The sequence below is a fragment of the Chiloscyllium punctatum genome, chromosome 12, assembly GCF_047496795.1.
Source record: "Chiloscyllium punctatum isolate Juve2018m chromosome 12, sChiPun1.3, whole genome shotgun sequence".
NCBI classification, from domain to species: domain Eukaryota; kingdom Metazoa; phylum Chordata; class Chondrichthyes; order Orectolobiformes; family Hemiscylliidae; genus Chiloscyllium; species Chiloscyllium punctatum.
The window spans coordinates 43,961,540-43,986,694 of record NC_092750.1 but is presented as its reverse complement, the minus strand read 5'-3'; the positions used below and the strand labels follow the sequence as shown (position 1 = coordinate 43,986,694).

The 25,155-nt window shown below is 39.4% G+C and overlaps 1 protein-coding gene across 4 annotated transcripts in view; it reads left to right on the top strand.

Moving 5' to 3' along the window:
* Positions 1-25,155, top strand: part of magi1b (membrane associated guanylate kinase, WW and PDZ domain containing 1b) — a 452,840-nt gene that overhangs the window by 248,910 nt on the left and 178,775 nt on the right. For all 4 annotated transcript variants that reach the window (XM_072582487.1, XM_072582486.1, XM_072582485.1 and 1 more), the window contains exon 2: positions 8,887-9,003. In XM_072582487.1, the coding sequence (XP_072438588.1) occupies positions 8,887-9,003 (117 nt within the window). The remainder of the gene's footprint in view (positions 1-8,886; positions 9,004-25,155) is intronic.

Below are 25,155 nucleotides of genomic sequence, written 5' to 3'. Positions count from 1 at the left end.
TGCACCAGCTTGGCAAACGAATCTACGACCTCATCCACAACCCGAGCTACAAATCATTTAAATAACATCAAGCAATCCTTTGACATGAATGAAAGAAGAAAATGGAGATACTTCTTGGATGAATCTTTCCCATTGAATTTGTTGCCATATGCTGATTTTAGCCACTTGTATGTATTAGGTAGCATTAGCAGAGAAGAATTGTCTTCCCAGAGAAACATTTGGCTCAAGCTCATTTGAAAGTGAGATATTGCTGTTAACCATATAAACACCACCTCTAGGTGGCACAAAGAGCGTGTATGTGCAGAGATCAAGTGACTATTGCACAATGTCTTTTTCACTGAGCTATTTCTAATGCTTTAAAAATCTGATGAAGTGAGCGGCTCTCATAAACATTGTATTTGCACTTCCTTAGATACAAAATTAATTGAATCTTTCATTAAAGGTTCTATTCCCAGTCATTGCAGTTCATTGATTTTTAAACCTAACATTAGAAACTCCCAATCTCCTGAATTAAATTTAATCTCATGAGGTGAGATATTGCACAGAAAACACATGTGGGTGTGATTCAAAGAAAAATGCTTCCAACCTCCACTTATCATACATTTAACTTACAACACAGGCTTGTTCCTTATTAATGATGATGTTGGTTTTCCCTGAGTTATGTTGTGGAGACAAGACAGTAAGTAAACACCAAGATCAACTGGAACAATCTGTATGTTTCAGACATACTGGTGAAAAATAGGTGAAAGTGAATACTGCAGATGCTGAAGATTAGAGTTGAGAGTGTGGTGCTGGAAAAGCACAGCAGGTCAGGCAGCATCCAAGGAGCAGGGACTGGTGAGAACTGCCTTCTCTTTCTGACAATGCATGAACATGGAAGTGCAGAAATCTTCCAATTTAAAAGCTTGCTCATATGTTTGATCAGCTGCAAATATTTTTTATATTTTAGAAATTCTAATACGTCCACAGAAGAAAGGCAGAATTTCTTATGTTTTCTAGAGTAAGAGTAGAGCCTGCCAAGGACTGTCGCGAGAAGTTGTGTGTGGAGCCTGCAGAGATAGGGGAAGCGCTAAGTGAATATTTTTCATCAGTACTTACACAGGAAAAAGACTATGTTGTCAAGGAACATACTGAGATACAGGTTATTAGACTAGATGAGATTGAGGTTCATAAGGAGGAAGTATTGTCCTAGGATTCTCTGGGAAGCTAGGGATGACATTGCAGAGCTCTTGGCTTTGATCTTTATGTCATCATTGTCTACAGGAATAATGCCAGAAGGCTGTAGGTTAGTAAATGTTGTCTCCTTGTACAAGAAGGGGAGTAGAGACAACCCTAGCAACTATAGACCAGTAAGCCTTACATCAGTTGTGAATATAGTGTTGGAAAGGATTATAAGAGATAGGATTTATAATCATCTAGAAAGGAGTAGGTTGATTAGGGATAGTCAATACAGTTTTGTGAAAGGTCGATCGTACCTCACAAACCTTATTGAATTCTTTTGAGAAAGTGACCAAACAGGTGAACGAGGGGAAAGCCATTGATGTGGAGTATAGGGATTTCAGTGAGGTGCTTGATAAGGTTCCCCATGGTAGGCTACGGCACAAAATATGGAGGCTGGGGGATTGAGGGCAATTCAGCAGTTTGGATCAGAATTGGCTAGCTGATAGAAGACACAGGGTGGTGGTTGATGGAAAATGTTCATCCTGGAGTTCAGTTACTGGTGGTGTACCTCAAGGATCGGTTTCTGGGGCCACTGCTGTTTGTCATTTTTATAAATGACCTGGATGATGGTGTAGAAAGCTGGGTTAGTAAATTTGCGAATGACAGTAAAGTAAATGGAGGACAGTGCGAAAGGATGTTGCCAGTTACGGAGGGACATCGATAAACTACAGTGCTGCACTGAGAGGTAGTAAATGGAGTTTAATGTGGAAAGGTGTGAGGTGATTCACTTTGGAAGGAGTGACAGGAACACAGAGTACTGGGCTAATGGTAAGATTCATGATAGTGTGGGTGAGCAGAGAGATCTCTGTGTCCATGTGCATAGATCCCTGAAAGTTGTCACCCAAGCTGATCGGGTTGTTCAGAAAACTAACACACCATACAATAAGTTCGGGTTGTATGGTGTGTTAGTTTTTATTGGGAGAGGGATTGAGTTTCGGAGCTATGAGGTCATGTTGCAGCTGTACAAAACTCTGGTGTGGGTGCACTTGGAGTATCGTGTACAGTTCTGATCACCGCATTATAGGATGTAGAAGTTTTGAAAGGGTTCAGAGGCGATTTACTAGGATGTTGCCTGGTATAGAGGGAAGGCAACATCCTAGTAAAGGCTAAGGGAATTGAGGCTCTTTTCATTAGAGAGAAAAAGGTTGAGAGGTGACTTAATAGAGACACACAAATTGATTAGAGGATGAGATAGGGTGGATAGTGAGCACCTTTTTCCTAGGATGGTGATGGCTAGTATGAGAGGACATAGCTTTAAATTGAGAGGTAATAGATATAGGACAGATGTCAGAGGTAGTTTCTTTTCTCAGAGAGTAGTAGGGGCGTGGAATGCGCTGCCAGCAACAGTAGTAGAATCACCATCTTTAAGGGCATTTAAATCGTCTTTGGATAATAATGGAATAGTGTAGGTTAAATGGGCTTCAGGTTGGTGCAACATAGAGGGCCGAAGGGCCTGTACTGTGCTGTAATGTTCTATGTTCTACACATCTATAGTTCTACTAATTGTCTGGTGAATTTTCTTTTCTTAAATTTATCATAATGTGTAATATTGCAGACCTACTTTCAAAATCCACTTTGCTTATCTTTGCTATGATTATTGTTAGGTATGACTTTTTTGAGTCTTTTTTTGTTGATGGTTGAGAAGTAATTAATTAATGAGTGACTGTGTTATCAGAATTTTGTTTGCAACTATTAGGCGCTTTGTTCAGGAGACAGCAGGATAATCGTTACTTGCTTAAAATGCAGATAAATAACATGATCTCTCACGGTTCAATTTGGTGGATTAGAATGGTTGTGGTTAAACCACTCAATGCACAAGAACAATTTTACTGTTCCTCTTGTCATCCTTTTATTTAAAAGGATGTTTGAGTTGGAGAAATAGTTTCAAAATCCCAACAACCCACCTTTACTGGTTTTATTTAATCTTTGTGCATATATTTTAACAGAGAATGTGTTAATTTATACAACATGGTACTAATGTAGCCAGAATGATATGGCATAGCTCATTTTGTTTATGCTGATAACTGCGACCTGCTGAGGGAAGGTATGAAATAGTAAGGAATAAGCTCAACCTGTGGAGTATTAAGACAATCTAGATAATTTTGAGCATAATCTAAGTATTAAGGATATATGTTCAGCTGAAACATTGAACTCCAATTATCATGGCTTTTATTTTCTATTACTGATAGAAAAGTAGGATACGCTTAAAATGGCCTACCTGTTGTTCTTTTCCAGAAACAAATGTTACTTTCATTCCTCCTGCCAGCTATGAATATAATAATCCTCTGATGCATTCTGAATAATATATCTCCGTACATACAATCCTTTTTACTCTGAAAAGGAAGTACCACAGACAAGTTCTATTTTCGTCTGAAATGTCCACTTTCTTCCTCAACCGAGGATTCCATCGCACTGTTGTTGACAGTGTCCTCCGCTGAATCCAATCTCTGTCCTGCACATTAGCCCTTATCCCCTTTCTTCCCTCCCACAAAAGTGATAGTGTTCACCTTGTCTTCATCTACCATCCCACCGCATCCACATCCACGGGATCATTAGCCACCATTTCCACCACCTCCAGCGAGATGCCACACCAGATGCGTGCTTCCTTCAAACAAAAACAGAAGTTGCTGCAAAAGCTAAGGAGGTCTGGCAGCATCTGTGACAAAAAAAATCAGTCAACGTTTCAGGTCACCCGTTTTTGTTTCTGATTTACAGCATCTGCAGTTCTTTCTGTTTTTGCATATTCCCCTCCAAACCCTTGTCAGCCTTCTGCAAGGACTGTTCACTCTGCAATAATCTGGTCCACTCCTCCTTCACTCCCAACACCTTCCACAGCATCTCCCTCCTGACTATAAAAGGCCCCTAACACATCTTCTGGGTGAAGCTGTGATTTATCTGCACTTTATTCAATCCAATCTGTTGTATTTGCTGCTCACAATGTGATCTCCTCTCCTCTACAGATGGGAGGTGGAAGATCTGAAAAAATGGTGCACTGAGAAAACCTAGCTCTCAATGCCAGCAAAACCAAGGAACTCATTATTGACTTTTGGCAGGATGTTACTCATGTACCCCCTATACATTAACAGCACAGAGGTGGAATGAGTGGAGAGAGTCAAACTCCTGGAAGTTGTCTTCCACAACAAGCTTTCTTGGACTCTTCATGTGGACTCACTGGTTACAAAGGCCCAACATCTCTTCTTCCTCAGGCAGCTGAGGAAATTTGACATGACGGCGAATACCCTTGCCAACTTTTATAGGTGCACCATCGAGAACATTCTGTCTGGATATGTCACTACCAGGTATGGCAACTGTACCATTCAAGATCGGAGACAGTTACAGAGAGTGGTGAACTCAGCCCGGACAATCACAAAGGCCAACATCCCACCTATAGAATCCATCTACCAGGCCCACTGTCAAGGAAAAGCTGCCAGCATTCTTAAAGATCCATCCCACCCTGGCAATGGTTTTTCTACAACCTCTCCCATTGGGGAGAAGCCAATTTCATAACATTTTCTACCCTACTGTTATTAGAAGACTGAATAGACTCTCAAACTCTTAACATTCACCTATACCTGTGTTTTTGTTTTTGACGCTGTTTACCTATTATTTACTATCGATGCTACTTAATTCTGTGATCTGCCTGTATTGCTCACAAGACAAAGCTTTTCACTGTGCCTCGGTACATGTGACAATAAATTCAATTCAATTCATTTGGGGAAACAAAGCTCAGACTGGGTTAGTGCTTTGCAGGACACCTGTGTTCTGTCCACAAAGAGGACCCTGAGCTTCCAGATGCCTGCCACTTCAACACACCATTGTGATCCTTGAGCTCAGATGAAGCATTATCTTGACTTGAAAAGTTAGCTTGCTCTCTCTCCATGGATGCTGTCTGACCCACTGTGATCCCTAGCATTTGTTGTTTTCAGTAGATTTTTCTGGTCCTCCTGCAATTGTCCAGACACAAGAAAAGAGCTTGTGACTGAATCTTTAGCACATGGGGATTTGATTGTGATCTGTATGTTAACTGTAACTCTTTCAACTGACAAACATTCATGGTGATTAAGGAATCTCTCTCTATGCTTTTGCTGTGGCTGCACAAAGGATTCTTTTGCTGTTGCCATGACCTGCCAGTTGCCTGTAATTTACATTTGGCCCTGTGTCAGATGGGCTTCAGTGCCAAAACTTCAGATATTACCTGGGCAGCAGTAGTAAAATCTTTCATGACAACTGCTTCAAACAAGGTTTCATTGGCCTTTTAATGAGCACGAGAGCAGCTCTTTGTTTTTGTTTACCATGACCATGCTTCAATAAAGAGATATGTGTCATAATATACAGTATGTAGAGTCCATTTTGGTGACTAGATGCAAGAATAACTCTGTTTCAGGTGTCTGACTTTAAAATGTAATCAGATCGATAAAAATGTGACATGACAATATTCAAAATGTAAATTTCTCCAGTGATATGATTTAGTTCTCTTCAACTTTGGCATTTTATTTTACTTCTGAGTTGTAGAAAGCTGGTGATTTTTTATCATTATTTAGAAAAAAGATAACTTGACCCAGTCATGGGAATGTTGCTTTAGATGGAGTCATTTTCAGTGTGTTGGCCATGTTTTGGTTAAGAAAGGTCTGATCTGATACATGGCTGAGAAAACTGCTTGCCATTAGTGGGAGGAGATAACACACAAGCACATAAAACATCAGACGCTGGCTGCTATAATTCTTCCTGACTCCGTGCCAGCAGTTCTCATTGTACAAAACAACCTCTTATATCTCTTGTAGTTGCATGACTTGACAGATCAGCTGCAGAACAGAAATTGATAACATTGTGAAACATTAATGTTTTATGTTTCCCACAGTTTATCAAGTTTCACTCATCCAAGTATTTAACTTTCAAAATTAATTTGTTACCTAAATAGTTACCTTCATGACAGAATTAGAATATCTAAGTTGACTTTTTATGCATTCAACACAGGCTGTGAAGAATCTGCAGGTGATGTGGAATTAGGAGTATAATTTGATTAGGGTAGAGGGGTAATTCAATTTCTGTTTTAATTCATACAGTCTGTCATCATTTTCCATAAATTTTGGATTGAATGTGAGTTGGTTAGCCTGCGAGACAGACAAAAGAGAGGCGAGACTGAGACACTACAGTCCCACTAGTAATGAGAGATTGTAATTAAAGTATTAATGCATGTAAGCAATTTCTATTATAAACATAAATGTGAAAACTTCTATTGGGTAAAGATGTCAACAAGAAGTTGAACGTGGATGCAAGAATTTTAATATAGATGTCTGATCATAGCATTTAGAAATATAACATCTACATTTTCACTGGCTACTTATCTAAAATGGCCTAACCAAACTCTCGGAGCATAACATGTAACCAAGTATCAGTTACTTTGAACAGACAAATGAGAGCAGTAACGAAGGCAAAATCTCACTTTGTGAATTGATAATTATATTCTGCAAGCTGTAAATAACCAAAATGACTGTGCTTCTCTATTCAGCAATCACTATCATTGGCCATCTCTTGATTTGAGGATAATGGGTACTCGGGACTAAATGTGTTTGCCTTAGATCTTCATGTGACTGAACAGACTGATTCTGAACTTACAGGTCTTTGGTCACATCTGGCTCTGAGGCCATTTGTCTACATCACACTTTGACATTTTGATTCAAAGTATGATATGACTTAGTGGACAAGTTAGTATTAATTTCAATGACTCATAGAAAGCTCCTTCCAACACTTCCCAGAGAACTTCAGAGTTCCTCTGAAGTTTTTTTGTTGTTTTCCAATTAATTTGACCAGTTGAGCATTGAGGAAACAGCATAGTGGATTAAGTGCTTTTCAATCATCTGGTGATTGCTCAGACCATTAAAATTGATTTTGCAGTAGTATTACTTGAATGCTTGTGGAGGTGATTTCATGAAGAACACTACCATTTGTTTGGTTTTCCTTCCTCTGATCCCTGAGGACGTGATAGAGATTTCTTTAATGGTCTGATATACAGTCTATGTCTTGTGGCAGTACAGGGAAAATGTAATACCGCCTCTCTGTCTCTGGGGTTTGTGTTGACTTTTGGAGGTGTTTGGTCAAAACTTTCTAACTTAGTTGGTAGAAGGTTGAGCCCAGTTGGTCAAATGTTGGATCTATTCATCAATGGTAGCCTTTTGAGGGAGTTTGCTGTTGAGGTATAAGGAAAGTCTCAATATATTCTGACAATACCAGGAAGTGTGACTGAAAGGTAGAATGGAACTTTGTACATTCTGAATAGCAGAATTAAATTAGATAGTTGATTGGAAGTAATTTCCTTCTCCTAATCAACTTAGCATTGCAGTTCAAACACAGTAAACTCTCAAACTTGAATTGTCATTTTATGTTGTCAGAAACAACATTTTGAAAACAGAAACCAAAATAATTCAACTTCATTGAAAGTTACTAATTGCTTCTGGAAATGCTAATTTTATCCCACAGATGGAATGGTGTTCTTGGAGGGGCTTTCTTCAAGTGACTATTAATAATATGCATCAAATTGACATTGACATACATTTCTTGGCAATTAATATTCATTCACAGATATTTTATATTGTACTGTTAGCCTAATCCATAGCAAGAAAGAGTGATTAACATTTTCTGAAGATAATTTTGTCAAAATCTTCTAAAGCGCCATGTAATGAGTCCTTGTATCAGCTACAAAATCAAAATCTCACTTTTAGCCTTGGTAGTAATTAGATACGGTATATCAAAATATAAACAATATTTCCTTTGACTCAGTCTTCTGACTGCATGATCACTCTTCAAGTTAGGCTTAATTCTTTTCATCTACTTTTAGTAAGTCATTAAGTAATAAGAGTCCCTTCATCCCATCATGTCTGCACCAATCAGCCAGCACCTATCTATTCTAGTTCCAGTTTCCAGCACAAGACCCGTAGCCTTATATGCTATTCATTTAAAGTGTTTTTCTAAGTACTGCTTAAATGTTATGATGGTTCCTGCCTATCTCCCCTTTCAAACAGTGAGTTCCAGATACCCACTACCAGCCAGATGCAAAACATCTATGCTGCATTCATGAACTCGTGTTGTACAGATTCTTCATTAAATCTCTGCTCTTGTATTCAGTTCCATGACTAATAATGATAAATCTCCATATGCCGCCTTAACCACCTTATTTCCCTATCGTACTGCCATCAAGAATGTATGGCCGTACACACTAAAGCCCCTCTGATCCTCTGTACTTCCAAGGGTCCACAAATTATTGTGTACTCCCTTGCTTTGTTAGTCCTCCCAAAATGCATTACCTCATACTTTTGAACATTTGAAGCCCTTTTAATGTATGCATTCTTAACATTTACCAGTGAAGTGATTTTTTTTGTAAATTTGAATGAGTTTGCTTTATGAAAGAAGGCACTTACGAGATGATTTGGGGACACTTATCATATTTAAAAGTCCCAGTCATATTTTACTTAAATTTATTGTGCAAACTGAGCGTCTTAATTTTTTTTTGATGCTTTTATCCAAAGTGACCATTCAAGTTGATATCTTGACTGTGAAATGCACATCAGGGTCCTGTGAGTAGGTCAAGCACAAATGGAGGCATATGCAAATAGTATTTAGTAACCAAGAGTTATACTTTTGACTAACTATAGTTTTGTTTCATTGTAGGAAGCAAACTGAATAAAGATCTACGGCACTATCTCAGTCAACGATTTCAGAAAGGATCAGCAGATCACGAGCTACAACAGATAATACGGGATAACCTTTATCGACATGCTGTGCCTTGTATGTATCACTTTTAGTTTTGATTTAAAACTTTCCACTTGGGGTGCCATGATCGTTTTGATCCTCCTCAATCGTCATGATACTATGCTGGCATGTTTTGTTTTACTTCTGCTGTTTCTTTCAAAAATAACAATTTCTGTCTTTTACTAATGTGGAACTAAAAGGACAAATATCAACAATAGATCTGCTACTGGGGGAGGAACTTAGTTTTATTGAAATGTTTCTTCAAAGCAAGGGAAAATTGGGAGGAAAATGATGGACAAGCCGCTTCAGAATGGTATTAACAGAGACCTGGGAGAAGATTATCTCCTCATCTCAATTAGAGATTTTCTTCAGTGCTAATCATTCCCATAATCATTCCAACTGTCTTGTTCTATTCACAAGTATGTACATGCTACTCAATACCCAATTCCAAGCGAAGTCAGAAATACCACAACAAAACCACTTTCGTTATTTACATAACATGACATTTACATGCAATTCCTCAGTCTTTTTGAAGGCAGAAGAAGAAACAGTTGAGTGTGGCCAGCTTTATTTTGCAGGCAGGAATAAGACTGCCTGTGTACCATAACAGTCATGATAATTCCTCAAAATGGAATGGAAAAAACATAGAAAAAAAAACAAAATGGAAATTAATAAGAAGTGGTGCAGCCTGATTTTGTTTTTTGGCTTGTATTTCTTTTTAAACTATTTATAACTGCAAATGAAAAGCTTCTTACATTTTGACTTGAAGCTCTGGACCAAAGCCAAGAGCCCTGTCTTAAATCTGACTGCCCATGTGTTCCAGTCAGAAAGGCGTTGCCCGGATTTTATTCCTGTTCTGTGATTTGCCAATCGGAATGTAAATCAAATAAACACCTCCCACCCGCCTCCTTGCTGGCTTCAGGTTGAAGCAGAACTGTTTCTGTTAATCCCAAAATGAATAAAGGGCATCTTGTTTTGGTCAATCTGAGGTGGAAACGTGAACTCTCATATTACGGGTATGACAAAAGTGGTGAATCATTTCATAAATTGCTTCATCTGGCTTTAAAACAAATCTTCAATCGCTTTAGTTAATGGTTTTTAAGAAAAAAAGGACACTTGAACATAACTCGATGTTGCCATTATGGTAAAAAGAAACATTTTTGCAGCATTCGTATAACCCCTTTGAGTTGGAAAAATATATTTTAAAACAACATCATAAGGGGAAAATGGTATCAAGCAGAAGGAGATTTTAGGTAGGTCCACATGTTTGTTCCAACAAGTGGGCATTAAAGAAGATCTTAGAGGCATGGGGGACATAAAAAGGTAATGAAAGAATGTATAGTTTATGTTGCTGAAGGCTTGAGGATGTGCAAGAATCTGAACTGAAAGGAATAGAGAGTTTGGAGTGGCATTTTATATTATTTCTTTGAGTAATATTGCAGTTAAAAGTTATAATGACTAATTGGTCTATCAATACTTTTAATACTGCCATCTGTGAACTGTTCAAAAAGATACTTATAAGAAATGTTCAGTGTCTATACTCATTCCTTTTCTCCTGACTTCCAAAAATATTTGAAATCATTAATTGTTTGATTCCTTTTTTTAAACCTTTTTTTTTTGAAAACAAATCTTAGCCTTTTAAAATTTTGCCTCGTAATTGAACCATTTGACAATGACCTGATCTCTGTGTTGTTCCAAACCCTGGTTGTTGGTCAGGTCAGAATATATATTCCAGATCTACTGTGGTTGATCATAACACTATTATTATCTTTAAAAAGGCTGACACTTAAGGGAAAGAAAATATTTCCTGCTGAATAGTTTGTATTTTACCTTATAATCAACCTGTATATTAGATAATTGTCTAAAGTCAAATTTCATCAGTTGAGCTGCATGCATTCTGTGCACATTTAAAGTGCAAACTTGATTTCTAAGAGTTGTGGTAAACTATTACCACTTCTGAAATTATAGTTTTAAGTGCCACATACGTTTGTCTTGTACTTTGTTCCTTTGATATCTGTGGCTTCATTTTCTGAGCAATTCTAGCAATAATCATTCTCACTATCCTAGTTCAGTTACAGTTGCTTTTTTAAAATGCCAATTATCTGGCCTTATGACCTTTTTCACAACATTTCTGCAGCTCCTATATTGCTCAACCACACCGTCACTTCTAGCTTTGATGCGCTAGTGCTCAATAAAGCTTCCTTCCCTCTTAGCCTGTCAGACCCCCTTACTCATGGCCCTCATTTATGCCCTCTGGAGTCCAAGGGACAAGATTTGAAGAAGTTAGCTAACAATCTCTAACCATCCACCGCCATAAAGGGGTGGTCATGGGCACACGTATGGGCCGCGGCTATGCCTGTCTCTTTGTTGGCTACGTAGAACAGTCCATCTTCTGTAATTACACCGGCACCACTCCCCACCTCTTCCTCCGCTACATTGATGACTGCATTGGCGCCACCTCATTCTCCCACAAGGAGGTTGAGCAATTTATCAACTTCACCAACACATTCCACCCTGACCTTAAATTTACCTGGACTATCTCTGACACCTCCCTCCCCTTCCTGGACCTCTCCATCTCCATTAATGACGACCGACTTGACACCGACATTTTTTACAAACCCACTGACTCCCGCAGCTACCTGGATTACACCTCTTTCCACCCTACCTCCTGCAAAAATGCCATCCCGTATTCCCAATTCCTCCACCTCCGCCGTATCTGCTTCCAGGAGGACCAGTTCCACCACAGAACACACCAGATGGCCTCCTTCTTTAGAGACCGCAATTTCCCTTCCCACGTGGTTAAAGATGCCCTTCAGCGCATCTCGTCCACATCCCACACCTCCGCCCTCAGACCCCATCCCTCCAACTGTAACAAGGGCAGAATGCCCCTGGTGCTCACCTTCCACCCTACCAACCTTTGCATAAACCAAATCATCTGCCGACATTTCCGCCACCTCCAAACGGACCCCACCACCAGGGATATATTTCCCTCCCCACCCCTTTTTGCCTTCCGCAAAGACCGTTCCCTCCATGACTACCTGATCAGGTCCTCGCCCCCCCCACAACCCGCCTTCCCCTCCTGGCACCTTCCCCTGCCACCGCAGGAACTGTAAAACCTGCGCCCACACCTCCTCCCTCACCTCTATCCAAGGCCCTAAAGGAGCCTTCCACATCCATCAAAGTTTTACCTGCGCATCCACCATCATTTATTGTATCCGTTGCTCCTGATGCGGTCTCCTCTACATTGGGGAGACTGGGCACCTCCGAGCAGAGCGCTTTAGGGAACATCTCCGGGACACCCGCACCAATCAACCACACTGCCCTGTGGTCCAACATTTCAACTCCCCCTCCTACTCTGCCGAGGACATGGAGGTCCTGGGCCTCCTTCACCGCCACTCCCTCATCACCAGACGCCTCATTTTCCACCTCAGAACACTTCAACCCCAGGGCATCAATGTGGACTTCAACAGTTTCCTCATTTCCCCTTCCCCCACCTCACCCCAGTTCCAAACTTCCAGCTCAGCACTGTCCCCATGAATTGTCCTACCTGCCTATCTTCTTTACCACCTATCCACTCCACCCTCCCTGACTTATCACTTTCATCTCCTCCCCCACTCACCTATTGGACTCTATGCTACTTTCTCCCCACCCCCACCCTCCTCTCACTTATCTTTCCACCCTTCAGGCACTCTGCCTGTATTCCTGATGAAGGGCTTTTGCCTGAAACGTTGATTTTACTGCTCCTCGGATGCTGCCTGAACTGCTGTGCTTTTCCAGCACCACTAATCCAGAATCTGGTTTCCAGCATCTGCAGTCCTTGTTGTTACCTAGTGCTGTTTGATCTTGCAATCCTCTACCAAAACCACTCACTCATCCAGGATCATACTGGAGTGCAGAGATACCTTGTGGTTTGCATTTTTACTGTAGACCTTCTCTTCCCTGCCCCTTCCATCTCCAATTGTAAGTTCAAGAGGCTCATCAACTTTGTCACTAAAATCATGTCCATCCCATCACCTACCTTTTCTACATCCCAACTTAACCATGAGTCCATCATTAAAGCTCCTTTCACTGTAATATTGCAGTACTTAATTTTCTTCTCTTTGCTTTCCTGTCTTCTCTCATGACCTTTTAGACCTTTCGTTGTGTTCTCTGAAACCTATTTCCACAAAGTTGCTGACCATCCTATTACTCCACTGCTACAGGATATTGTAGACAATTCTCTTTTTCAGTTGCTTTCCTCCTCCTCTAAATCTGCTGTCACCACCACCACCTAAAAAAAAACACCTTCAACTGCACTATTCATGCAAATTGCTGCTCCATCTCTAACTACTTTTTTTTCCTCTGAGTACTTGAATGTATTGTCTTCTATCAAATCATTCCTATTTCTCCCAGTCCATTTTTTAATCTTTCAGTCAAGTTTCCATGCTTACTGCAGTGCTGAATGATTCTCTTCCAGAGCCGCAAGTTACATCCTTACATGACTGGAACTCACGTGAACTACTTCTTGTTGCCCTTCTCATCTTGCCTATGGCCTTTGAGATCAGTGACCATCCATTCTCATCCAATACCTCTGCACTATAATTCAGAGATGGAGCTCTTGCCTGCTTCCATTTAATCTACCTAATCATACCCAGAGTACACCTTGTCATAGCTTCTGTTCCTACTTTGTACCATGCCTGGTACCTGTAAAGGACCTATTTCTGATTTGCTTGCTGTCCCTTGTTGATGTTATCTGAGCATAGCTTTAATTTTCACTTATATGTTGATAACACAGTTCTCACTTAAATCCTCCATTGTTGCTAAATTATTAGACTTATTTGGATTCCAGTCTGAAGCCATTGTTTTTTGCTACACACTCCTTTCCCATGTTACTGACTCTCTACCACTCCCTGGAACTGTTCTAGACCACTAGACTTGATGCCATGTTTTGCTCAAAGGTAAGTTTCTGCTCACATTCTCACGCCATCACTAAGATTGCTTGATTCCACCTGCAAACTCAAGTCTGCTCTTGCATCAGCTCATCTGTTGCTGAACACCTCCATTGTGCCTTCTATAGACCTATTCCAATACATTTTCAGCTACAACCCCACATCTACCGTATGAATTTGAGGTCACCAAACTTTGCTGCTTGTGCTCTTACCCAAACCTGCCATTCATGTTGCCACTCAACCTACACTGGCTCCAGATCAAACAATATTTTTGGCAAACCCCAAGCTCAATGCTCTCAGCAATAGGAAATTGAATGTTTAGTGTCCAGTTGGTCAACAAACACAATCAAAGATAACAACTTCCAGGAAAACATCCAGATAAAGAGTTACCATTGATCAGAAGCTAAACTGGAATAGGCATATAAACACTGTACCTGTAAGAGCAAGTTAAAGACTGGGAGTTCTGCAGCAAGTAAGTCTCTTTTTGACTCCTTTTTGTCTATCATCTACAAGGCGTAATTTGGGAGTATAATGGAATAATCTTCATTTGCCTGGATGAGTTTAGCTCCCAATATCACCCAAGAATCTCGGCACCTTCCAGGCTAAAGCAGCCACTTGATTGACATGCCAACCACCACCAACAACGCACAGTGGCGACATCATACACTATCTGCACGATTTGCTGTAGTAGTTCCCTCGGGTTCTTCTCTTATGTTACTGCATTAAAAGCTGGGTAATAAGTAATAAGCTAAGGACCAGGACAGCACCACATGATGAATAGCCAAAGGGAGTTCAATCCGAAACAACATAGACTAAGACTGTGTACATGAGTTGTTTTTAATTGCAAGTAATCAGTTTTTTGGTGAAGTAAAGATTGACTGAGACTTTCAAGTAAATTGAACTTAGGGTATTTTGAATGAGAGTGGGAGTAGTTAAGAAAAAACAGCACACGAAAAGACATATTCAACAGCACCCACCAAGCCCACAACCTCTACAACTTACCAGGCAAAGGCAGCAGCTACTTACGAATACTACTACTTCCATTGGCTCCTCTAAGCCACACACTATCTTGATTCAGAATGGTATTGCCGTTCTTTCCCTAGGACAGGATCACAATCCTGCAAGTGCCTTTCTAAAAGCGGATGTATTTGCATCACCTTCTCGAGGGCAAATTTGGATAGGCAATAAATGCTCTTCTAGCCAGCAATCCCCACATTCTGTGAAAGAATAAAAAAAATTACGTAAACAGAAGAGAAGACCTCAGCTGTTCAAAAGATAAGAGTCCAAGAGAAACATGGGTATGGGTAGAAAGGGAATAAATGATTGAAGTATTCAAAATAAAGTTGATTGAATCAATTATAAATAGGCATCTTAGAATAGATGTGTTGGAAGAAAGTATAATTTACATGTATAAAATACTTTGAAACTAATGATTAAGGTTAATTGCATTAAACTTTGGGAAAACTGTTGAGTCACAGACTATCTGATGAAACACAGACTAGGATATGAGGAGAAGGCACAAGTTTTAAATTGATTGAAATAGTAAACTGAGGCATAATCTGTCTGGCATAAAAACGTCTGTTTGTCCCATTCATGATTGTAAGATAGCGGAGGGGTTTTCGGCTGAACTGGTCAATATTCCTCCCATGGCCAAAGGCACATTAACCAGTTAATTATTCACTTCCTGTTTGGTTGCCTTTGCCTGTGTTACAGCTATGGTTGTGCTTCACAAGATATACCTTGCTTTCATTTCTGGATGTGGACAAAATGAGTAATGTCAGATCAACTATCTGTTCTACACTGTCTCTCATATTCAGACCATTTGCATTCAATAGAATTGCACAACAAGCCTTGCAGACAAAGAATCCAGTGCTATCTGTCATGTACCAGCACCAGACACAAATTTCTATTTTACATAGTTTTGGATTGTCCTGTGATATAGCAGGGCACCACACTTGTTTTCTCGTAGAGAAACTTGGATTTTTCAAAGGAGAAAGGATCTTATCGATATGATAAATACAACACCTTCAGATTACATAGAAGTATTATCAAACAAAATGTCTTGTAAGGAAATATTAAGGCAGCTAGTTAAAAACTTGGTAGGGTTAAAGGAACTTCTCAAAGAAGGAAGAAAAGATAGGAGACTTTGGGAGGCATTCCAGAGTTCAAATCCTCAGCAACTGAAGACATGGCTACCCATGACATAGTGATTAAAATTGACAAAGCACAGTGAGACCGGAATTGGAAGAACACCAATGTTTTAGAGTGTTGTATGGCTGGAGAATATTACGGGAAGATTTAGTGCATTGAAGTGTTTTCACTTCAAAAAATATTCTCATTGCAATGTTCTGATGGGAAAGTGATGGGGTCTGAGGCTAGTTTTGTGAGAATTATGTTGGTTTTGCAAACTTGTGTAGAACTAGGGCTGAATCTTTCTCTTCTAAATTATTGGGTGCAAAGGAAAATACGTAAAATTGAGACTTCATCTGAGCTTTTATTTTCTGTTAGTTTAGAATAGTTAATTGTTGAACGAAATGACCTGCTTCTGCACCATAGTGTCTTTATATCCCAACAGAATTTTACAAATTCTAAATTTTGTTTCAAAGATACCATACTACCTAATTGTTCAAAGTTTTTAATACTTCAGTTATTGATTTATTTATGATATCGAGAGGCAATCTGGATTTAAAAGGCTGAAATCCCCTCGGATTGATTTACAGTTTCAATTTTAGTGCTAGCTGTTGTTGTTGGATTTCTTTACTCTTAAGTATCCAAACAACCCCATTTCAATAGAAACTGAAGCATCAGTTTCATGCATTTTTATTGTATTTGAATAAATTGAATTTTTAAAAAATATACCAACAGTTTTGTATTGGATGAGGGAATTGAAGGTGATTCTTCTGGAATGAACAAAAACATGAGCAGTGGAGGAAAATAGCAGAAACATTGGCCAACAATTAACTCCAAAACAAATAACAGTTTGTCTTTTTTTTAACACAAACTGCTGCTCACAGTCCAAAGGTAACTTTCAACTCTCAGCTCACAATTCCAAACCAAAAATAATAGAATATACAACATTGAAAAATCAGTGAGGATTCTAACAACTTCTAAACAGGAAAATATCTCAAATGACTAAAATGTTGGTCTAAGGGGTAGAATTTAGTAAGTACTTAATGAAAGGAGACAGGATTGAAGAAGAGAAATCCATAGCATGGGTGTCAGTAGCTGAAGGACTAAATGACAGTGATCGCTAGATATTTAGAGGTTATACCAGATACAAGGATCAATAAACTACAAGTTGAGGAGTAGATAGTATTGGACTGAATATGGTTACAGAGAAGGGAAGGGACTAGAAGAGATTTGAATGCAGATTAAGAATATTAAAAACTTTTACAATGATGAGGAGCCTTTCTGTCATTTCAAAAATGCTTCTTGTAGTCAGTGTCTTGAAGTCCCACTCTGAGCACAGCACCTACCATTTTCAGAGAAGAGAGGTTAAAATACCGCTTAATGATTCATAAAGGGAGCTAGTGAAGAATGGCAGCTGCTTCTCGGCATGTCTGATTTTCATTAACCAGGAGTGGGAATCACGACAGATCTAGTTACAGATCTAGACAGAGGAGATAAGGTACCTTTTTAAATATGGTCTTAGACATGTCTGGGGGAAAGTCAAGTGCCTTTTGAGAAAAATAAGTTCTCTTTTGGGAGAGATGCAGTGCCATTTACAATTATTAATTGCAAACATCATTTGCATAACATGTACGTAAACGCATTGGAACTGTTAAAAGATCCTGTCAACAGATATAGTGAAAGGTACTGTTCTTTTCAGAAGGTGTAGGACCAGAGTCTTAATCTCAAAGTAAGGGGGTCCCCATATAATGGAGATGAGGAGGAATTTCTTCTCTCAGGAGATAGTGAAACTGTGGAATTCTTTATCGCAACGAGCTGTCAAGGTTGAGTCAAGACAATAGACAATAGATGCAGGAGTAGGCCATTCAGCCCTTCGAGCCTGCACCGCCATTCAATATGATCATGGCTGATCATTCCCAATCAGTATCCTGTTCCAGCCTTATCTCCATAACCCTTGACTCCACTATCTTTAAGAGCTCTATCCAACTCTTTCTTAAATGAATCCAGAGACTGGGCCTCCACTGCCCTCTGGGGCAGAGCATTCCACACAGCCACCACTCTCTGGGTGAAGTAGTTTCTCCTAACTGGTCTACCCCGTATTTTTAAGTTGTGTCCTCTGGTTCGGCACTCCCCCATCAGCGGAAATATGTTTCCTCCTGCCAGAGTGTCCAATCCTTTCATAATCCTATACGTTTCAATCAGATCCCCTCTCAGTCTTCTAAACTCAAGGGTATACAAGCCCAGTCGCTTCAGACTTTCCGTGTAAGGCAATCCTGCCATTCCAGGAATTGACCTCGTGAACCTACGCTGCACTCCCTCAATAGCCAGAATGTCTTTCCTCAAATTTGGAGACCAGAACTGTACACAGTACTCCAGGTGTGGTCTCACCAGGGCCCTGTACAGCTGCAGAAGCACCTCTTTGCTTCTATACTCAATTCCTCTTGTTATGAAGGCCAGCATGCTATTAGCCTTCTTCACGACCTGCTGTACCTGCATGCTTGCCTTCATTGACTGGTGGACAAGAACACCCAGATCTCTCTGAACAGCCCCTTTACCTAATTTGATCCCATTGAGGTCGTAATCTGCCTTCCTGTTCTTGCCACCAAAGTGGATAACCAGACATTTATCCACATTAAACTACATCTGCCATGCATCTGCCCACTCACCTAACTTGTCCAGGTCACCCTGTAATCTCCTAACATCCTCATCACATTTCACCCTACCACCCAGCTTTGTATCATCAGCAAATTTGCTAATGTTATTGCTGATACCATCTTCTATATCATTTACATATATTGTAAAAAGCTGCGGTCCCAGCACAGATCCCTGCGGTACCCCACTGGTCACTGCCTGCCATTCCGAAATGGAGCTGTTAATCACTATCCTTTGTTTCCTATTAGCCAACCAATTCTCTATCCAATCTAGTACTTTGCCCCCAATACCGTGCGCCCTAATTTTACTCACTAACCTCTTGTGTGGGACTTTATCAAAAGCTTTCTGAAAGTCCAGGTACACTGCATCCACTGGATCTCCCTTGTCCATCTTCCGAGTTACATCCTCAAAAAATTCAAGAAGATTAGTCAAGCATGATTTCCCCTTCATAAATCCATGCTGACTCTGTCCTATCCTGTTACTATTATCCAGATGTGCCGTAATTTCATCCTTTATAATAGACTCCAGCATCTTTCCCACCACTGAGGTCAGACTAACTGGTCTATAATTTCCTGCTTTCTCCCGCCCACCCTTCTTAAAAAGTGGCACAACATTAGCCGCCCTCCAATCCTCAGGAACCGACCCCGATTCTATTGAACTCTGGAAAATAATCACCAGCGCATCCACGATTTCCCGAGCCACCTCTTTCAGTACCCTGGGATGCAGGCCATCAGGTCCCGGAGACTTATCAACCTTCAGACCTAACAGTCTCTCCAACACCAAATACCAGTCGCGATATATTCAAGGTTGAGATAGACGGATCTTTATTTAATAAGAGAATCAAGGGTTATAGGGAAAAGGCAGGAAAGTAGAGTTGAGGATTATCATATCAACTGTGATCTCATTGAATGGCAGAGCAGATTTGATGGCAGAATGACCCATTTCAGCTCGCGCGTCTTATGGTCTAACTTTGCACCTGGCAGTCTGGGTATTGTTTCTGGTGTTTCCTGACACTGCTTCCAAGGCAATATCAGGCACTTGTTGCCCTGGTACTTTGAGAACACTGAATTGATTTACCAGAATGGGAATTTTGGTGACCATTTAATTACTGTATTGAGTCATTAGAACATAAGGCCAGGAATGCAAAACATATGACTGTTTTAAAAAGAAAACCTTTTTTTTTAAATTAATCTAGACAAGGAAGTACTGGAAATTGCAGAAATGTGGATGTTTTATATCATTCTTAAGTGTTGTGGACTACTGACTTGTGTTTAACCTAACTGCAAATAAAAAAAAATACATATCTACAAAATGCATTCTCATTCATAAGTTATTTTATTTGGCAAATTACATCCCATTTATAATGACCAGAAATCACTTATTATATTTGAACAGGTATAAAAGGGATTTTAAAAACTCTATTTCTAGCTTTATCCTTGTACTGTCTTAATACCCATTGGAGATATTGTAGTCATATTATTCTGACCACTAGTTGAACACAATGGGTGGAATCTGCTGGGAGCTTCATTGGACAGAAGGCAAAAAAATTCAGTTTCCTGACAGTGGGTTAAAAAGTATGTATTATGTTTTCAGAACCTTTTAGACAGGTCAGTTTTCCCAAACTCCATGGTTAGAATCTTCTTTTGTATGTGTTAGTATGTCTGTTAACACCCCAATCTACTGAAATTACAGTTATGAGCACAGTGATGTTAAATCAGGAAACCGGTGTGTTCACAATCTTGACTATACTTGTAAGGCCTTCTTTAGACTAGGTAGAAGTCTTCTTCCAAGCTCCAGTGATTGCAAATTTCTTCTGTTAGTTGGATTGTTCATAATCAAACAGTTTTCTTATAGAAAAGCTCAAAAACAAAACCCCAAAGAACTGCAGATGCTGGAAATCATAAACAAAAACATAAAACACAGCACCTGGTCAGGCAGCATCTGTGAAGAGAAGGCAGAGTTAATGTTTCAAGTCCAGTGACCCTTCTACACCTTCTGTGTTTTTCCAGTTTCATCGTGCAAATGTTTAAATTCTTGCTTGGCAGAAGTTATGTTTCTCAACCAAGAATGAGAGCATTGGTGTTCTTCACTGTACTCCACATGAAGCTCATGTGAGTGTCTCGGGTAATTATCACCCTTCAATTTAGTCACCAAGGGAAATATGAACAGTGAGAAACCGACACACATTAGATCAGATCACAGCACTGTTATGCAAAGTGCTATATTTGTGGCAACTCTAATTCTGTACAGATGCTTGTCATCCATGCACCCAAAGTGACTTTAATGTAACTTGCTTCGCCTGACCGGCTTGGAGACATTTTGAGTCTCTGGCTGAGGATCATTGGTGTCACTGAGCCATCTCCCTGACATTACTACTAAGCGACTATTTCCCTACTATTGTATCTTCTACTTTGCCTCTGAATGGAAGTGCATGCGGTTTGGTTGCTCCCAAACACAATGTCTGTTTAGTTCACATAATGAAATACAATTATCCTATACGGAATGAAAATAAAATCTCTTGAATCATCCAACTCTCGTTGAAGATTGTTTTGGATTTGTGAATTTCCTGAAAGACAATCATTACAATACTTGTGTTATATATATTATGTATATGTATGTATTTGTGTATGTACGTGTATGTGTATATGTGGTATGTATGTTTGACCAGGGAGCTTCTATTGACTTGTGCTTCTATTTTGTGAGATAGCTGGGTCTGGCGTGCTTTTTGATTTATGTCTCTATAAGCTTGGGCTATTTTGTTATCAATTGAAAACTAGAAATTACAGCAAATTTCTTTGCCCTTTTTGGTTTTTTTGTGGTTTCAATTTACTTTCTTTTATAAAATTAAGATGCTTAAATGAGAATTTGAGGTCCGTTATCAAGGTCACCATTAAGAATGAAGAGTGAAGACTCGATGCATTAGGAATATGAACCCTAATTAGGCATGCTTCAGATTGGTAACTTGATTCTTTGTCTTGGTCAGACCATCTGGTAGAAATATTGATTGAAAGTAAGATGCTTCTGTACATGGAAAAAATAAATACTTGAAGAACCTCTCCAAATTGCTGTACATGCCACCTACTGCGTTACATGCTTCTCACTGCTGTACATTTTATCACCTTGTTAGTTGCAAATTATTTTTGGCAGAGAGCATAAGACAACATAATCTTCCTGTACTTCCAGTTGGGAATTGGAGTATTATATAAGGGACCTGAGAAAAGAAAAGCAAATGCTGAAGTTCATTTCCGTGAAATATTCACTTGTTATTTTCTGATTAATACAATCTCTGTAGAGAGCTATAATTTTTTTTTAAAAACTTTCAGCGAATACTGAAAGCATGACGTGATAAGGTTTACTGAATAAGAGTTACTGTAACAAAAGATTTCGGGACACTTTTTTTGACTAATCAATCTCTACATCACAAGCATTCCCCTTTAATAGCACTATGAAAACATAGAGATATATTTTAAACAGTCCTTAACGTACACATTCAAATTTCTTAGAGACGGTCTTGAGGTTCTTCTTAGCTCCAGAGGGTTTTCTTCCATTCTTTTGTGTTCTCAGTCCTGAGAACTTGTAACCTCAGAACTGTATTTCATGGTGAAGTCTCTCCTCCAGAGGTTTTTTCTCTTGTGCAAGCATGGCGATCTTCCAACTTAGTTCTAACTCCTTGTTAATGTGGTCACTTCAGTCCAAGCACCAGCAGTCATGTGCAGTGAACCAAAACACCTTCTGCCTGCAGATGCTCTCCTGACCTGGACTCTGACAAACTAACCTTGTTGGGGTTTTCAGAAATATCATAAACACTTCTCCTCTGATTGCCCATCTCTGAGGTAACATGAACCATTTGGGCCTTGTATCCATATAGAAATGTTGGTTAATTTTCCTAAATACCTAGACTACCCTTTATCTTGGAAATAAATGAACAATTTATTACACAACGGTTTGCAACCTGACATTCTCAACACTTCCCTGGGACTTGAGATACTCACAGTCTACCTGCTGTTAGTACCTAGGTTGCTGCCACTTTCTCCAAGTGAAAATACTGGCATAAGTATACACAATTATTCCAATCAAAACAGTTTGAGCCTACTTTTAATCTTACCTCTAATAATCATACCAGCCAGACTTGCTGTGAATCAGACTTCAGAATTGGTCAAGGGACCCTCTTCATTTGAACTTAAAAGACACAGTCCCAAACCAAATCAATCTTTATAAATTTTAATAATTGTGGCATTTTGCACATTTAATGATCATGACTCTATGATTTCTAGAACAATGACACGAGTACAAGCAATAGCTGACTATTCTGTGTCCTGATCACTCACATTGATAATTCAGTATCTGACACAGGAGGTACTGAACTCAGTGCTCAACTTCAGACCATTGGTAGTTGGTACCTCTCAATTAGAATGTCGCCATGTTAATAACTGGGGATTTCATGTAGTGTGCTATTGATCACTAATATAGATTCTACAGAAGTTTGAGAATAATTCCAGTAGTTTGTTAATAATTTATAATCCAGTGGATTTTATGTTATTGTACAAAGCATATTGCTGAACGTTTGAAAGACAGAGTTTTGAGATTTTTAGACAAACATGCTGCAGGAACTGAATATTGTAGATTAAAGAAAGGTAGTAAAGATCAAAAAGTCCTTTCATGGATTCAAATCCAATATGAGATCCACACTGATTTTCTATGAAATACTGAGAAAGTGTTGCATTACTTTTACATGAGATATGTCCATAAGAAATAGGAACCGGGATGGGCAGTTTGGCCCCTGGAACTTGTTTTGAGCTGACATTCTACACATCCACAGTCCTGCCCTTGCCCCATAACCTTTGATTCTCTGACTAATAAACATATATTTATCTCAGACTTAAATATATATAAGGACTCTGCCCCCACAGCTTTCGATTGCAAAGAGTTTCAAAGTCTCTCAACCCTCAGAGAGAAGAAGTTCCTCCTCATCTTAGCCTTAAATGGGCACCCTGTTAATCTGAAGCTATGCCCTCTGGTTCTGGACTTTCCCATGAGGGGAAGTATCCTCTCTGCATTTACCCTGTCAAGTCCCTTAAGAATCCTACATCTTTCAATAATGCATTCTTCGAAATTTCAGAGATGTCAAACTAAGACACATCTGCTTGCTTAAGTGAACAACAGAACTTTTGATCAGTTCAAAGGATTTCTCCCTGTGTGCTGATATGCTTTCCTCCTTTAAACATGAATGGGCCATCTACCTCATTTACTGATTGTGGATCTTGCTGAATGTATGTTTGCTACAGCTTTGGTTGACATATCAGTAGTGATTAAACTTCAAAATGAACCTATTAGTTATGAATCCTTGGGGAATTCCTGAGGTGTTATGTATAAATACAAATACATTTCTTCTCAAACATGTCAATAATTTTATTTCCCAAAAGTCACAGTTCATTTTTCTGCCACAGCTGGCAATGGGAGAAAATGCAATTGAATTGGTTTTGACATTCTCTAATCCTCTGTTATTACTAATTTGTGGGTTTCTAACGTAGTTTTAACTCCCTCAAAATAATTTGATTGGTTTTATTTGTTGCTGCCTTCCATTTGAGTAGGGTAGTTTAAACAATCATCGTTCCAGTTGTCTAATTGCTCAGATTGTTCTGACAGCCTTGTGTCCTCTTACTCAACCCATTCACAAAGCTCCATCCTGCCACCATAGGCTCTGACAATTGACACGAACAACATCCAATCCCAGTGAATGAAATGATTCTGGTATAGGCTTACAAACTCTCCATTGAATCTGAAGCACTGCCTGTCAACTTGACTGATGGTTAGAATGAATGATTCAAAAACCTAGCACTCTTTTTCAGCAATGAAAGAAAGAATAGTATCACTTTCAACTGGTCATGCTATTGATTTTTTTTTGATCTGTCTCTCTTCCTTATCTGGTTTCCTACATTGCCTTTCTCTATCCTGTTGGTTGTGACTTTACTGAGGAAATAGCCAGACTGCCAATAGCCCAATGATGTTGAAATTGGCCTTTATATATGTGAGGATGAGTGGTAGATGCCAGCAGACTCTCTGACTATGGAATTTATACATCTTAATCTGCTGTCAGCTATCATTTCACTTGAGTTAATGCATTGGTGTACAAGGTAAAAGGACACACGACATTGATTGTGAGCAGCAAATTCTGGCTGTTATCTGTGCACACATTCCTCTTATTTAGATTATTGTTACAACCAGCCATTGCCCTAGCTGTGGTGGTCTAACTCTCAATTTTATGTGGCCCACAAGATTTAGTAGATGTATATTTAACTCTCACAGTTTGTTTTCTGCTGGCTTTTGCTTAATGATTAATGATGATATTCAGACTTGTAATAGCAATTGAACGTTCTAGTATCTCTTCCCAAATGGAAGGATTGCTGATCTGTTTCCATGGTAACATTCACATGTCTTTTAATCTTCCTACCCATTTGCCACATATTTGAGAAAAAAA